Genomic DNA, 15,766 nt, shown 5'->3' with positions numbered 1-15,766 from the left:
ACCGGGAGTGAACTCAGCATGTCAGTTCACTCCCGCGGTGCAGCGTTCGGGCCGTGCGTTCCCGGCAGCATGCGTTGCGAGTGTGATGCGAGTTCATCGCATCACACTCGCAAGTGTGGAACGGGCCTAAGAGTAAAATGCAACATAGAAATTACCACCATGAAGAATAACATAACAAATTCAAGGAGTAACTAAGACATTGGTTGAGTGATGGCAAAAAAAACTAATTTTACTGGTGATTAGAATAAGGAGTGCAAATTTTATACTCAGAAAAAAAAAAACTATAATATTCAATATTTTATAATACCTAAACATCTTAGTAAAAAATAGGGGGATTGTAAAATATAACTTTTATTAGAATTTATTTGATAAAATTAGCCTAAAAACATGGCCATCCAGTATGTGCATACAAAAACTGGCCCACGTTTATAAAAAAAAATAGTGCAAACTACACCATGTACAGTTTGCATGTAGAGTGTGTAGTGTGCGACAGATGTGAAATGTGTCACACGGTCTTCAGGAATCTGGCGCCCCCTGCACTACTTCAGCAGAATGCACCATTTTTTTGTGCACTTTGTTCATGCTGCAGAATTGTGGTGCACCATGCCCCTATGGTGCACATTTTTTCTGTCTTGTCAGATACAGTTCAGCTGGCAAAACTGGCACAAACACTTTATAAATACATGTGTAAGCAGTTTGCACGTTCTTCTAGTATACATCTTATAAAAACATCTTAAAAAGACAGCAAAACAGTCTAAAGCAGACAGTGGGTTAACCCCGTTACAGTATATCTCCTAAGGTGCAAAACAGTATACATATAGTAGTCATGAAAACTCATAATCAATCAAAAATGGGGAAAGGAGTGACCAGCATCATAGTAGTACAAAACAAAAAATGTATATGTATTAGTAAAACAGACCCTGTTGCTTTTGATAGGTCAAATAAAGTTACCTTCTTGAGAATGTGATGCAAATTCTTCATTTTCAAAGTTTGAAATGTTCTGCTTTCCAGACATGAAGTAAAACTACCCAAAAAGCTTGATACTTAACATTTCCGGAATGTCTGTTTTATGTTGAGATGATATTTTATGCATCCTCTCCTTTTTCTAGGATGTTATGAAGCACAGAACGATTTTTCTCATTTTTATGAAAACCGACAAAACTCACATTTTGAGGGACAACTCAGCTTTCAAGTGACTTTTAAAAGGCCTAAATAATAGTAAAACCCCATAAAGTAACCCAAAATAGAAACTTCACCGTAGAAAGGCATTTCCTCAGAAGAAGTACCCTTAATGACCACCATACAAAGTCATTAAGGGGTTAATTAGATGACTTGGGAAGTGTGATGGTTTATTGCCTCTAAGTTAAAAACACTGGAGTCTCTGATGAACCATTATCTCAAGATAACACGATAATGAATAAAGGTCACCCATATCACTAGTAATTGCATTTATATGGCTTTTATTGTGTTTTAATACATTTTCAAAACCTAAACGAATGTGTGCAATAAAAAAAATAAACTCTCGCCATCTTCTGAAGCTAAAACCTTTATCATACTTTGGTGTATGGAGTTGTGTGAGGTGCCTTTTTTATTTTTATTTGGGTGCTATTTACCGTTACGGGGTTTACTGCCAGCAATAACAGTTTTTATATTTTAATAGATCTGGCGTTTTGAGACTTGGCGATACCTAACATGTTTGTGATTTTTACTGTTTGTTACATTTTATATCAGTTCTAGGGATAGGGGGGGGGGGGTGATTTAAACGTTTAGGTTTTTTAAAAAAATTTTTAACTTTTTTTTTTAGTATTTTTTAGACCCTTTAGGGTACTTTAACCCTACCATATACTGCAATCCTACTGTATTGCCGTATATGGCATTTTTGCACAGCATTCATTACAATGAGCTACTGGCTCTTTGTAACTAATCTGCAGAGACCAGACAGCTGTCATGGCAACCGACTGTCGCCAACCCCTAGCAGGGAAGCAGGGAACCAAGATGGCTGTGCCCACGCGCTGTTACCTTTTAAATTGTCGGCGGCATCGGAAAGGTGGGTGTTTTCTGCAATATGCAGAATCTGTAAATGTGTCGACGTTTATAGATTTATGTGCAATCAGTTTGCACTGAAAAAAATGGCAGGCAAAAGTCAGACAAAAAACTGGTGCAGAGGCTTTAATAAATGTGGACCATTGTGTCCGATCCTACGTGTTTCATTGAGAATTCATCAAAAGTCTTATATTAGCTCTGGTTAACAGATGAAACCTAACAGACCATGCCCACACCAACACTGACAGTGATACTGGAGTATTTTTTTCAAATGCCCAACACAAGTCTATGGAGACCAATCAAAAAGCATTAGAGATTTTACAGCTTTTTACAGCGATTCACTGCAATTCAAGGCAAAAATGAAACAAAACATGCTTGTATGCTGCAGTAGAAGGTGCTTTGGGACCGTCAGCTCACGTGACTTGCTTCTCTTCTATGCATCAGCCAGGGAACTAGACCTGGGTACAGTGGGGGGACAAGACCTGGGGATAAGGGGGGGACTAGACCAGAAGGGGGGGAAATAGACCTGGGGGCTGTGGGGAACCTGCTGGGGGCAGGGGGGACTAGCTAAGCACATGTGGGAACTAGACCTGGGGAGGCTTGCTTTGTAAGACCTGGGATGTGGTTTACTGAATGAGAAGGTGGTTGCAGACATTGATGAGGGCTACCTGATCTGAGAGACAAGACCCGGTGGGGGCAGTATTATCCCTTTAAAGAACGGGCCCTTTTTAGTTTTTTCCCTTACATTTTTCACTCCCCACCTTCAAAAATCTATAACTTTTTTATTTTTCACGTTAGAGAGCACTGTGATGGATTGTTTTCTGCATAACAATTTGCACTTCATAGTGATGGTATTTAACTTTCCATGTCGTGTACTGGGAAGCAGGAAAAAAATTCCAAATACAGTAAAAATGGTGAAAAAATGCATTTGCGCTGGATTCTTGTGGGCTGGGATTTTACGTCTTTCACTGTGCACCCGAAAAGACATGTCTAAATTATTCTTTGGGTAGGTGCGATCACGGGGATACTAAACTTGTATAGGTGTTATAATGTTTTCATACATTTACAAAAAATAAAACTTCCTGTACAAATTATTTTTTGGGGGATTTTGCCATCTTCTGGCAAAAATAACTTTTTAATACTTCAGTGTATGGAGCTGTGGATGGTGTCATTTTTTGCGACTTTTGATGATGTTTTCATTGCTATCATTTTTAGGACTGTATGACCTTTTGATCACTTTTTATAGATTTTTTTATAATTTTCAAAATGGCACAAAAGGGCCATTTTCCACTTTGGCGCTATTTTCTGTTACGGGGTTAAACGCATCGAAAAAACGTTATTATATTTTGATAGATTGAGCATTTTCGGACACGGCGATACCTAATGCATTTATGATTTTTACTGTTTATTAATATTTATATCAGTTCTAGGGAAATGGGGCTGATTTAAATTTTTAGTCTGTTTCATTATACATTTTTTTAAAACTTTTTTTTTTATTTTTACTATTTTTCAGACTCCCTAGGGCAGTGGTGGCGAACCTATGGCACGGGTGCCAGAGGTGGCACTCAGAGCCCTTTCTGTGGGCACTCAGGCCATTGTCCAAGGACAGAGTTCACCAAACACTGAATCTTCCTGCAGTCCAAGGCAACTTAAGAGAAGCTGCCCTCCATGCTATTTTAAAGCGACACTTTATTGGATGTTTGGAACTGCAGGGATAGTAAGAAGGTGTTGACAAAACTGCATTATCATTAGAGATCATCCTGCTGGACCCACCATTCTTCCTGCACAGAGAGAACCTGGAGAGAAGCTACACTGATAATCTGAATTTGCCCTCTTCTGTCAACTGTATTGGTGGCCTCAGGCGGCCGATACAATTGAAAGCAGTGGAAGAACATGTAGCAATAAGTTACTGCTTAAAATGCCATGTTGGCACTTCACGGTAAAGTGAATTTTGGTTGTAGTTTGGGCACTCGGTCTATAAAAGGTTCGCCATCACTGCCCTAGGGTACTATAACCCTAGGTTTTCTGATTGATCCTAACATATGCTGCCATACTACAATATATTCCACCTCACTCATTACAATGTTCAGATAGCAAATTGTAATGATAGCGTTAATACAAGTCAGCCTCGGGTCTTTGGGGAGCGACGATCCTCGGCAAGATGGGGCAACCGGCAATGCTGGCACCGATCACGGGTGTTACCAGTAAGTCTTTGCTGCAATATGCAGCAAAGACTGACCGGCTATGGAGAGGGCTCAGCCTGTGAGCCCTCTCCATGCATCGTGACTCGACGCGCGCCGTACTAGTACGACGCACGTTGGTAAGGGATTATAGTTATATTCTTGTACGTGTAGGGCAGTATTATAATAGTTATAGTCTTGTACCTAGGGGGAAGTATTATGGTAGTTATATTCTTGTACATAGGAGAAGTTCACTGCTCAAAAATATAAAGGGAACACTCAAATGACACATCCTAGATCTGAATGAAATATTCTCATTCATAGTTTATACGGTTGAAAAAAGACACTTGTCCATCATGTTCAACCAAGGAAGGGAAGGGATTGGATGAGGAAGGGATTTAGGGGAAACAATTCTATATAACATAATCATCAATGTTATGTAGGTGTAAAAAGGCATCTAGACCCTTCTTGAAGCTCTCCCTGCTGTGACCAGCGCCTGAGGCAGGCTATTCCACAGATTGACAGTTCTCATAGTAAAAAATCCCTGTCGCCTCCGGAGATTAAACCTTGATTTCTCCAGACGGAGACAGTGCCCCCTTGTCTTTTGATTTGATTTAATCTGAAACAACTTACCACCATATTTTTCGTATGGACCATTCATATATTTAAATAAATTAATCATGTCCCCTCGTAGTCGTCTCTTTTCCAGACTAAATAATTCTAGCTGTTTCAATCTTTCCTCATAACTAAGGCCCCCCTTATCATTTTTGTGGCTCTACGTTGAACCCTCTCCAGCTCCAGGGCATCCTTTTTATGGACCGGTGCCCAGAACTGGACAGCATATTCCAGGTGAGGCCGAACCAATGCCTTGTACAGTGGTAATATTACATCCCTATCACGAGAGTTCATACCACTTTTGATACATGACAAGATCCTACTAGCTTTAGAGGCAGCTGATTGACATTGCATGCTGTTATTCAATTTATGATTTACAAGTACTCCCAGGTCCTTCTCAACAAGGGACTCTCCCATATTTACTCCCCTAAGGACATATTTTGCCTTTGGATTATTGGCCCCGAGGTGCATAACCTTACATTTATCCACATTGAACCTCATTTTTCAAGTGGACGACCAAACACTCGGTTTGTCCAAATCACCCTGCAGCCTATGAACATCCCCCATAGACTGTATTACACTACACAGCTTGGTGTCATCTGCAAAAATAGACACAGTGCTATTAATTCCTACCTCTATATCATTAATAAATATATTAAATAGTAGTGGGCCAAGCACAGAACCCTGGGGTCCACTACTCATAACTGGTGACCATTCAGAGTAGGAATCATTGACCTTCTCTTGGTCTCCAGTCACCGATGCCCCATTTTCAGAATAAAGGGGTCCAACCTGTTCTGACCCATTTTTTTTTGCATTGATATGCTTAAAAAATTTCTTGGGATTTGTTTTGCTATCTTTAGCCACCTGTCTTTCATTTTGTGTTTTGGCTGATTTGATTTCCAGATTTCCAGATTTTGGTAAGTTTTTTGCAAGTATTGAAAGCGTCAGGTGACCCGTCAGATTTATATTTTTTAAATGCCCTCTTTTTCTCATTAATTGCCCTTTTAACTGTAGCTGTAAGCCACGCGGGGTGTAATCTAGCTTGTCTATACTTGTTACCTATTGGAATAAATTTAGAAGTATAAAAACCCAGGATAGATTTGAATTTCTCCCTACTCCCTGAAGGGTAGCGGTATGACATTGCAGCCCTCTGACTGAAAAAGGTTCTGCACCTCGCCACATCGGCGCACGGGAGAGTAGTGCTGCTCGTCCCTGCCCCTCTCCAAAGAAAATACTAGCCGCACGGCCGTAGATATGGCCAAAGATAGAGCAGGCTCTATCTGTTTGCTGCTATGGCTTGGAGCGGTTAGCGCAACAAGCGAGTCTGTGCGCCATTGCTATCTATGGGGGCTTATGTACGGCCGCATGCTTGTGCATGGGGCCTTAGAGACATATCAGAAGATTGTCAGGTTCCATGAGCTGAGATCCCCTGGGTAATTCTAGACTGTATATTATAAGTGAATGATGCAGAGTAGCTACTGTACATACATTTCTGGAAAAAGGTTCTTTGTAGTTTAGATGTCATTTGTTATTCAGTACATTATTTTGTAGGTTAAACAATGTGTGCTTAAAATAACCTATAAAATATATGGGGGAGGCATTCAATCTTGTTTTAACACTGCAAAAAGAAACCACAAAGAAGGAAGTGAATTTGTACAGGCACTTCATGTAAGAGAGGAACTATGACAGCAGGAAATCTATAAAGACGGAACAGCTAGCCACCTACATAGTATAAAAAAAAGAAACTTCATACTAAAAAGAACTTTCATTTAAAAACCTCCCCAAAGAACAAGTGAACACGGTGAGTAGACCAGTATTCTTGTTACTGTTCCTTGTATGTCAGTGAAGGTGCAGAGATGCACCATAAAAATATATCTAGGAGGGGCTGGGGTGCTTTGACATTGGTAGATAGAGTACCTTATTGATTTTTATTTGAGGGAGGGGGTTAACATACAATATAATCCTAAAAAGCAAACCTTGTTTTTTGTACAATATGTGAAATATGTGTTACTAAATAGAGATAAAGGCATCCATTGAGAGGTTATGGTACTGAGTAGTTAATGGAATAAATCAATGAAATCCTAAGTCTCTTCTAGGAAATGACTTGATAAGACTTGATAAGCCGTAATTCTGCTCTGCTGTATTAAAATGCATTTTTGTTTCTTGAAAGGGGCACTGTCACCAGATTTTACTGGTTTAAACTACTGTCTCCTTCAGACCCCTCCCACAAAGTCATGTGAAAATGAGCTAAAAAGCTGCAAAAAAGCTTCAATTAAGGAATGTGATGTTATTTGCCCTTTTTGATGTTGAGCTTCTTATAGCAAAAGTATGTTTTTAACCAATATGTAAGTGAGGTTGTAAGTGCCCAGTGGGTGTTTTCAGTCATAGCAAGTCATTGAGTTCTACTCAATTCCGATCCATCCCCTTTTTGTGCTATACATACATGCGACCAGTGGCGGATTAAATGTCCTGTTCAGACTAGGACCCTCCCAGTATCCAAACCAACCTCGTGCTCCGAGACCTAGTGCCCAACGACACCACCGCAGCCTGTACTGGCCCCCCTTTACACAAATGGCCACAGCAGAGCCCCCCTTTACACAAATGGCCAATGCAGAGCCCCCTTTACAGTAATGGCCACTGAAGAGCTCCCTTTACAATAATGGCCACTGCAGAGCCCCCTTTACAGAAATGGTCATTGCAAAATCCCCCTTTACACAAATGGTCACTGCTGATCCCCCACAGTAGATCCCCCTGTACTCACCTCCGACTTCTTCCTTCCTACGGCTCTGTCTTCTTCCCCATTCCTGTATATTGAGTATTATTCTAAAGTGGAAGATTGTTTGATTAGGACATCCTCTTAATCAATCCTATTTCACAACATTTGTAATATTTAATGCAGACAGAGTTTGTATTGTTCACACAGGGGCAGATAAAAGTATCTTGGTGTATTAGAAAGAGAGTAAAAAACTTTTCAAAAAATGACTTGCACATATAACAGAATCATATAATGTTCAGTTTTCATTGAATTTACATAATTGGTGCACAGTTCCAAAGTGACTGACAGAGACGGTGATTATACATTGTTCTCTAATATTGATCTCCAGTGTATATGTGGTCTATACTGGCTATGGCTCATCCAAATGTGTGGATTGAGGTGCATGAGTGCTACTTGCTTTATTACTATTTCTATAAATACACAAATGGTGCTATTTTTATATATATTTTCTTTTTGGGGCTGTTTTCAGTATTTTACAGTATTTTCTTGTAATCATTCATATAGACAAGCCAACCCTTACCTTTGGTAGATTTACATTAAAGGAGTTTGCCCATTAAAGAAAATTTTCAAATTTTCACTTTTAACCCCTTACTTTACAATTTACAGTTTTATTGCTGTTTTAGCTTATATAACTCCTTTAACTGATGTACCTTAAGTGATGGTCAATGTAATATTCCTGATTATTGTGGGGACTCTGTAACCAGAAACTTCTTGACAATGTGGTTAGATTATCAGGGTACAGGTTTATATACACTTTCATTTAGCTTCTGAACATTGTACTTGTATCTGACACATAGAAAGATAGATGAGACAGATTAGAGATGAGAGATGGTAAGATCCATGAGATTCATATGACACACAGTGACACTCTCAGCTCTGATAACTCACTTATAACCCTGCTATATACCTCCCTCCCGCTCCCCTGGATAAAGATCTTATCTGTCTGTAACTTGTAGCTTTACTATCCTCAAGATGCTGATATTGTTTGCCGGCAGAAAGTCAGTGTCTGTGTGTGAGCTTATCCTGGAATGCAGGTGTGGGGACTAAAGGCAGAATATTTGCTCAAAAAGACTTCAAAGTTTAAAGATGGCAAATTTTTACACATTTTTGTTTTTTTTCAGTTTTTCATAAATAAATTCATAATATATCACTCAATTATTTCAACTTACACGAAGTACAATGGGGCTTGCTTACTAAGGGTCCCGCAGCCGCATTTCGTCGCTTTTTCAGATGTTTTTGTGGATCACGTCGCTGGGACAGGGATTTAAAAGGGGATTTCGGCACACGCAATTGGATTTTGGCGCATCTGCGCCGGCTTTCATGTGACACAAATAAGGGGGCAGGCCGTTGGACAATCCGACAGATTCGGACTAAGTGCGGGATTTAACTTTTAAATTTTGTCGCAAGACAATGCATTTACATACACCGGGAAGAAGAAGGTGAACCTGAGTAGGGAACGACATATGCAGGATATCGGGTGCACGATCTAAGTGAATCGTGGCACAATGCATGATCGGACATTGCGGATCAGGGATTGCGACATGGACCATTAAGTAAATGTGCCCCAATGTGTCACGAAAAAACCAATCCCAAAATCAACTTTGTACATTAAAGTGTTCCAAAGTTATTCCAATTTAAATTGTCGAATTTGAATAATGAGGTTGTATCCATAATGTCAAAATAGACTTAGTCCCTAAGAGGTTAATAGATAATGCAAATTGGAGGTGATGCTGGTCCTTTTTAACTGGTTTGACCAAAGTTGGGATCTAAAAGTTGTAGAACTTAAAAAAAGTTATTTATAATGCTGTATGCATATTAGGGGGAATTTATGAAGAATGGGACCAGTGTCCACATGACATTAATCGAAGAGGCTCCGGCCAGGATTAATTCTACATCAGATCCTGCCTGGTGTAGAATTCAACTATAACCTGTGCCATTGTTATATAGTATTATAAGGCTAAACAAAATCCGTCCCTATGCTTACCCAATCACACCCACTTGGCGTGGAGCTGTTGCATAGGGGAAAAAGTTGCAATACCTGTCCGTGCACCAGCAACTTTTTCATGCCTTGTACGCCAGAAAACTGGCATACAAAGCATGATATATACCCCCAATATTTCCTATGTTTGTGTGTATGTAAGTTTGTGATAGCATTTTACCTATATTTATTTACCAAAAGAAAAAAATGTTCTTAGGGAATTTTCTGTAACTATTATTCATCTATATTTTTATTAAAAAAAACTCTATATATAGATGTGGAAGGCAGCTATTGGACGCAGTGCAGTAGAGAATAAAGTTACAGATGGTGATGACTGGGAAACTGATCCAGATTTTGTGGTAAGTACCGTAATGTAGTTCTAACAATTCAGAAATAAGATTGCATACGCTTACTACTAGCACTGGACAGGTAAAATAAAAATACTAAAAGTAAATATTATTGCTTAGCTGCCATTTCTAAGGCTTCGTTAACAAGCTCCTAACATATGCACTAAATGTAAGATGCCACTGTAGAGTAAACAATAATTAGCAAAATGCAAAGACCTCTCACCATTTCCTCCAACTCTTAGGCTACAAAAGGTTTACAAATGCAACACATGTGACCATAGGCGGGCCTCAGCCAGATAGCATGTGTGTTTCCATGGAAATGCATGCGATAGTCAACAAGCACCTGATGTCTTGAATTGTTTAAATGCAAGACACCGTGTTACTGGAAACACATGTGATCGCAAATGCGATTGGGTTGAGACCTGCCTACAGGAGCTTTTGTTGTGCTCATAAATGCAAGCGCAATGTGTGACTGCACTAATGGAACTACCTTGAAACTCTGCTAATTAAGGTCTCTATTGTTGGTTATATGGATGGTCTTGGGCTAAGAGTTCTCTCACAGTGTTTTCCAACTCCGAATGCTATCCATGATTTTTACAGAGAGTTTACTGGCCTTTTATTTTTTATCTCTTTTTGCACATTTGCTTTTTTTATTGATCCATGGTCCATGCTTTAAAAAAAATCACAACATACACTATTTTTTTTTACATGAAGTGAATGGATCCCCAAAAAATACAGAATTGTGCCATTTTTGTGCTGTCCATTTTTTTCTCAGAAGATGCTGGATGTTTTGCCATCTAATATGGGCCAATTATCTGTTTTTTGGGTTTATTTGGTAAATGTGAAAAAAACTGATGGCATCCAGATGGGAAAAAATGCAGCACAGACAAAAGAAGTGAGCAATACATGTACTGCCAACAGATGAGATTTTTTGCAGACGTGCAATAGGTTCAAAAAAAGATCAAAAAGGCCAACTTCCTCAACATCTGAAGTAATTTGTATGCCTCTATTAAGAAAAAATGGTGTCCATATAGGCTTTTTTAGCTTAGTTACTTCTATTTTTCTGTGTAGATACTAGAAATGTATACTACTGTTGGTGTTTCCTCCTCAGAATGATGTAACAGAAGAAGAGCAGCGGTGGGGGGCAAAGACCATACAAGGATCTGGCCGTCCACAGCATATAGAGTGAGTCATTATCAGGGGCAGTTTAAGACTGCCATGGGTCCTGGGCTGTATAGTGTTATAGCATCTACAAGTCTGGAATCACTTCCTACATATGGTACTAGAATCAGCTTCTGGGGGAATGGAGGATGAGGCCCTTCGGACTCCTTTCAATCTGTGGTTTCAGGACCTTTGGAGGACCTTCAAAGGTCCTAAAATGGCTCTTGTGTACATGTGTATTGAGAGCAGGAACATATGTTAAAGGATTTCATGGGTGAAGGCCCTTCTCAGTATAAAATTTGGTGGGCTCCGGACTACCGCCCAAACTGCATATATCATAATCTACTACTGGTCATTATATCCAATCATAATAAAATATTATTGAATACTGTATATACCTCTGTTTAAAATTAATTTAATTTGAAATATTATTACTGCCTTTTTGCTGCCCATACCGACTGTGCTCTGTGTTCCAATCTTTCAGCTATATATGAAACTTGGGTCTAAGTCAACAATATAAAGAATGTTATGAAAAAAATGGCAAATTCACCTTTTACCATAGAGTGACATTTCCAAGCATGGTCATTTTAAATAGTATTATAGCAAATAACTGATAGCAGATATCCCTTTAATATCTATCAACATATCATTTTGGGCAAGAAATGAGATTGAATTAGAGGTTAAAGCTGAACATATGGCATGATGTAAGTAAACTTATTTGAATCTAGCACACAATCTGATACTCTATATTTGTTCAATCAGAACTTCATGCCCACATTTTTGTCATCTATATTGTATGTTAGAAGATTGACAGTAGAAGAAGACCACATGGTTCATGTACTATGTTCAGTAAAGCAATATACTAAGAAAGATGAATGCTAGCAAAAGATCATGAACTATCCAATTTTTTACTTTTATTTTACAAAAAGCATAAAGGAATTGAGAAGCAATGTGTCTAAAGAGCATGAAAAAATAAAGAAGAAAGAATTTGAGCAAGGCCCTAAAGCTTCTTATGGATATGGTGGACAATTTGGAACAGAGAGAGATAGGATGGACAAGGTACTCTATATAATATATCTTATCTTGCTATTTCTTTCCTTTGAAAATGTTCAAAGTTAATACCACTGTGCACGCATAACATTTCAAAAAGATCAACCAAATAGGTCAACTCAGTGGTTCAATATCATTCCTTTACATCTCTTTAACTGCCCACTTGATAAATGTAGTGTCAGCTGGGCCCGAAGCAGGGATTGCTGTGGTGCATACACTTCCACCGAGAATTGCAGGACATCACTCACTGCATCCTGTTGCCTCCTGCTCCACTTCCTCTTCTCCTGCCTCCTCATCTCTTCTCCAACAACCAGTTTCAGCAGAGCCATGGGGAAACGCCAGCAGGCCATTCTGAAACTCATCTGTCTTGGGGAAAGGCCACACACTGCCCAAAGAAGGGAAAACTTCCCTCTCGACCCCTAGAGTAACTCCCTAGATTAACTGAAATTATTTACAAAAACAGAAACTTATGTACTTTATACAAAAAAGAGAAATTTTATAGATAAACTAAAACATTTTATAAAAACTTTATAGAAAACAGACACTTTATAGAAAAACTGGAAACTTTTTACAAAAACAGAAGCTATTTAACCCCTTCCCGACGCGCCGTACTAGTACGGCGCGCGCCGGGTCCCGGTGCATAGAGAGGGCTCGCGGGCCGAGCCCTCTCCATAGCCGGTAAGTCTTTGCTGCATATTGCATCAAAGGCTTACCGGTAACACCCGCGATCGGTGCTAGCACCGATCGCGGGTGCTTTCACCGCGATCGCCTCCGGCAATGCTGCCGGAGGCTTCAAAAAGATGGCGCCGCATGGGCGCCGCCATCTTGGCGCGGATCTTCGCTCCCCGATGACGTCACGGGGAGCGGTGATCCGTTGCCATGACAGCATCGGGCCTCACGAAGGCCCGAAGCTGTCTCGTTTTAACCTATTCATTACAATGTGCTATCAGCACATTGTAATGAATGAGGAGTAAAATCCCCATATACTGCCATATTGCAGTATGGCAGTATATGGTAGGATCGATCAGACAACCTAGGGTTAAAGTACCCTAGGGAGTCTGAAAAATAGTTAAAGTAAAAGTAAAAAAAAGTTTAAAAAAAAAAAAAAAATTATATTAAAAATTATATTAAAAAAACCTAAAAATTCAAATCACCCCCCTTTCCCTAGAACTGATATTAATATTAATAAACAGTAAGAATCATAAACACATTAGGTATCACCGCGTCCGAAAATGTCCGATCTATCACTGCGTTTAACCCCGTAATGGAAAATAGCGTCCAAAGTCAAAAATTAAATTTTTTTGCCATTTTGGAAAATATAAAAAAATTTATAAAAAGTGATCAAAAGGTAGCACAGTCCTAACAATGATAGCAATGAAAACGCCATCAAAAGTCGCAAAAAATGACACCACCCACAGCTTCGTACACCAAAGTATGAAAAAGTTATTAGCGCCAGAAGATGGCAAAATCCCAAAAAAAAATTTTGTACAGGAGGTTTTAATTTTTTTAAATGTATGAAAACATTATAAAACCTGTACAAATGTGGTATCCCTGTGATCGTAGCAACCCAAAGAATAAAGTAGACCTGTCATTTGGGGCACACAGTGAAAGCTGTAAAATCCAAGCCCACAAGAAAATGTCGCAAATGTGTTTTTTCACCATTTTCACTGCATTTGGAATTTTTTTCCCGCTTCCCAGTACGCGCCATGGAATATTAAATACTGTCACTACGAAGTGCAATTTGTTACGCAGAAAATAAGCCATAACACAGCTCTTTATGTGGAAAAATAAAAAAGTTATAGATTTTTGAAGGTGGGGTGTGAAAAATGGAAGTGAAAAAACTAAAAAAGGCCAAGTCGTTAAGGGGTTAAAAAAGCTTTGTTCCCATGCAGAGTAGGAAAGGGTGTCAGGACAGTATACACATGGCTCAAGTAACAAAACATAACCATTTCAAAATTTGTGTCAAATAGTGGGTTTCTTTTTGTGTATGTGTGTTATTTTCTATATTACTTTCATTGTTACCAATTGGTTATGAAGCCCTGGTCACTAGATGTATTAAGTTGTATGTCATTGTGCCTGCTGAAGCCACTTATTGGCTGCAGCAGTCTGGTGAGTGGTTACATTTCTGATCCTGATGGGAATGTCAGCTAACGGACTAGGATTTGTGACACTGGAGAAGGGAGCCAGAACCAGGTAGGTATACTTTTACATTGCTTATGAGGGGTTTTCTGAAATGACTGGAAAACCCATTGAGCATTGGCTATATAATGAATAGATGGAAATTTTACCATCTTTACAACAACTTTAATAGCTTTCTGTGTTGCATAGTTTAGAAAAACACTCAGGGGGAGATTTATCAAGTTTCTGATGTAAAACAGTTGTAGCTGCCCATAGAAACCAATTAGAGCTGAGATTTAATGTCATAAACAGCTGTGGGAAAATGAAAGATGAGCTCTGATTGGTTGTCATGGGCAACTAGAACAGTTCTGCTGTAAGAGGATTATCATAAATATCCCCACAGAGCTTATAAGACATGTATACAGGTAGTCCCTGACTTAACCACTTATCGACCATGCCCTTAAGGACATCCGACTTACAGACACCTTGTAATTTACTGAACCTTAGCCCCAGGCTGCAATAAACATCTGTAAGAGTTTTCAAAGGTGACTGTTAATCCTTGTGCCCATGACAATTCAAAATTAAGAAAAACAAATTGTCATAGGGAACAAAGAATTTTTGTTTAGAGTTAGACATAGAAAATATTCTTGTTCCGACTTACATACAAATTCAACTTAAAAACAAACCTACAGGACGTACCAAGGGGACTGCCTGTATATGTAAATATAACATATGGGCTAATAGTTTTCTGTGTATAGCTCTGCCCACAGTCGCTACTATAAATTGGTCTACAATACTAAAGTCATTGGTAGATTTTTATTCTGTAGTGGCCCTATTATTATGTGACTTGGTAATGAATGTGATATGCTTACCACTCATTCACTCCCATTGTAGAGTGCCCTGGGGCATGATTACAGGGCAGAGGTGGGAAAGCATTCCTCACAGACAGATGCCGCTAAAGGATTTGGGGGCAAATATGGTGTGCAGAAGGAGAGATGTGATAAGGTAAGTAATGGTACGTTAAAACAATATCATACTGCACTGGAGAATAGCTCTGGATACAAGCTAAGATTATTTTTGGTCAGTTTGTTTAATGGATTTCACAATATTATGTGATATTAATATTAGCTGTTTTATATATAAATAGTTTTACCATGTCCCGCATTGGCTGCTGCTAATAGACAAAATGTGAGTTTACTGTATATCACTTATTAGTAATATTAGTGATAACCAACACACAGGATGTTGTAACAGTTTTATGTTACAAATTAAGACAGCATCCTGGCACATTTAGCTAAGTGAATCCCCCGCACCAATTGTCATATATAAATCATATATCATCTGCATAATAGCCACTGTCTTATTTTATACTTGCAATATTACATTTAGGTATGGCTGTAGATATGGATATCATCATTATTTTCATAATTATGAGTGGTAACAGGGATGGTCCTAGAAATAGTAATAGTGTGACAAGTAGTAGTAGTTAATACTTACA

The 15,766-nt window shown here is 38.9% G+C and overlaps 1 protein-coding gene across 3 annotated transcripts in view; it reads left to right on the top strand.

The window, feature by feature from the left end:
• Positions 1-1,980: 1,980 nt before the first annotated feature.
• LOC140127225 (hematopoietic lineage cell-specific protein-like) overlaps positions 1,981-15,766 on the top strand; it is a 32,818-nt gene continuing 19,032 nt past the window's right edge. Inside the window, exons 1-5 of one of the 3 annotated variants that reach the window (XM_072147647.1) lie at positions 1,981-2,047; positions 9,868-9,951; positions 11,051-11,124; positions 12,030-12,159; positions 15,163-15,273. In XM_072147647.1, coding sequence (XP_072003748.1) covers positions 9,868-9,951; positions 11,051-11,124; positions 12,030-12,159; positions 15,163-15,273 — 399 coding nt within the window. In that variant the 5' untranslated portion in view covers positions 1,981-2,047. Of the gene's footprint in view, positions 2,048-6,471; positions 6,640-9,867; positions 9,952-11,050; positions 11,125-12,029; positions 12,160-15,162; positions 15,274-15,766 lie in introns of those variants that run through there. The other 2 variants (XM_072147648.1, XM_072147646.1) reach the window with 2 other exon arrangements.

The sequence above is a fragment of the Engystomops pustulosus genome, chromosome 4, assembly GCF_040894005.1.
Source record: "Engystomops pustulosus chromosome 4, aEngPut4.maternal, whole genome shotgun sequence".
In the NCBI taxonomy this organism is placed as follows: Eukaryota; Metazoa; Chordata; class Amphibia; order Anura; family Leptodactylidae; genus Engystomops; species Engystomops pustulosus.
The sequence above is the reverse complement of the archived record's forward strand: the minus strand, read 5'-3'. Positions and strand labels throughout refer to the sequence as shown.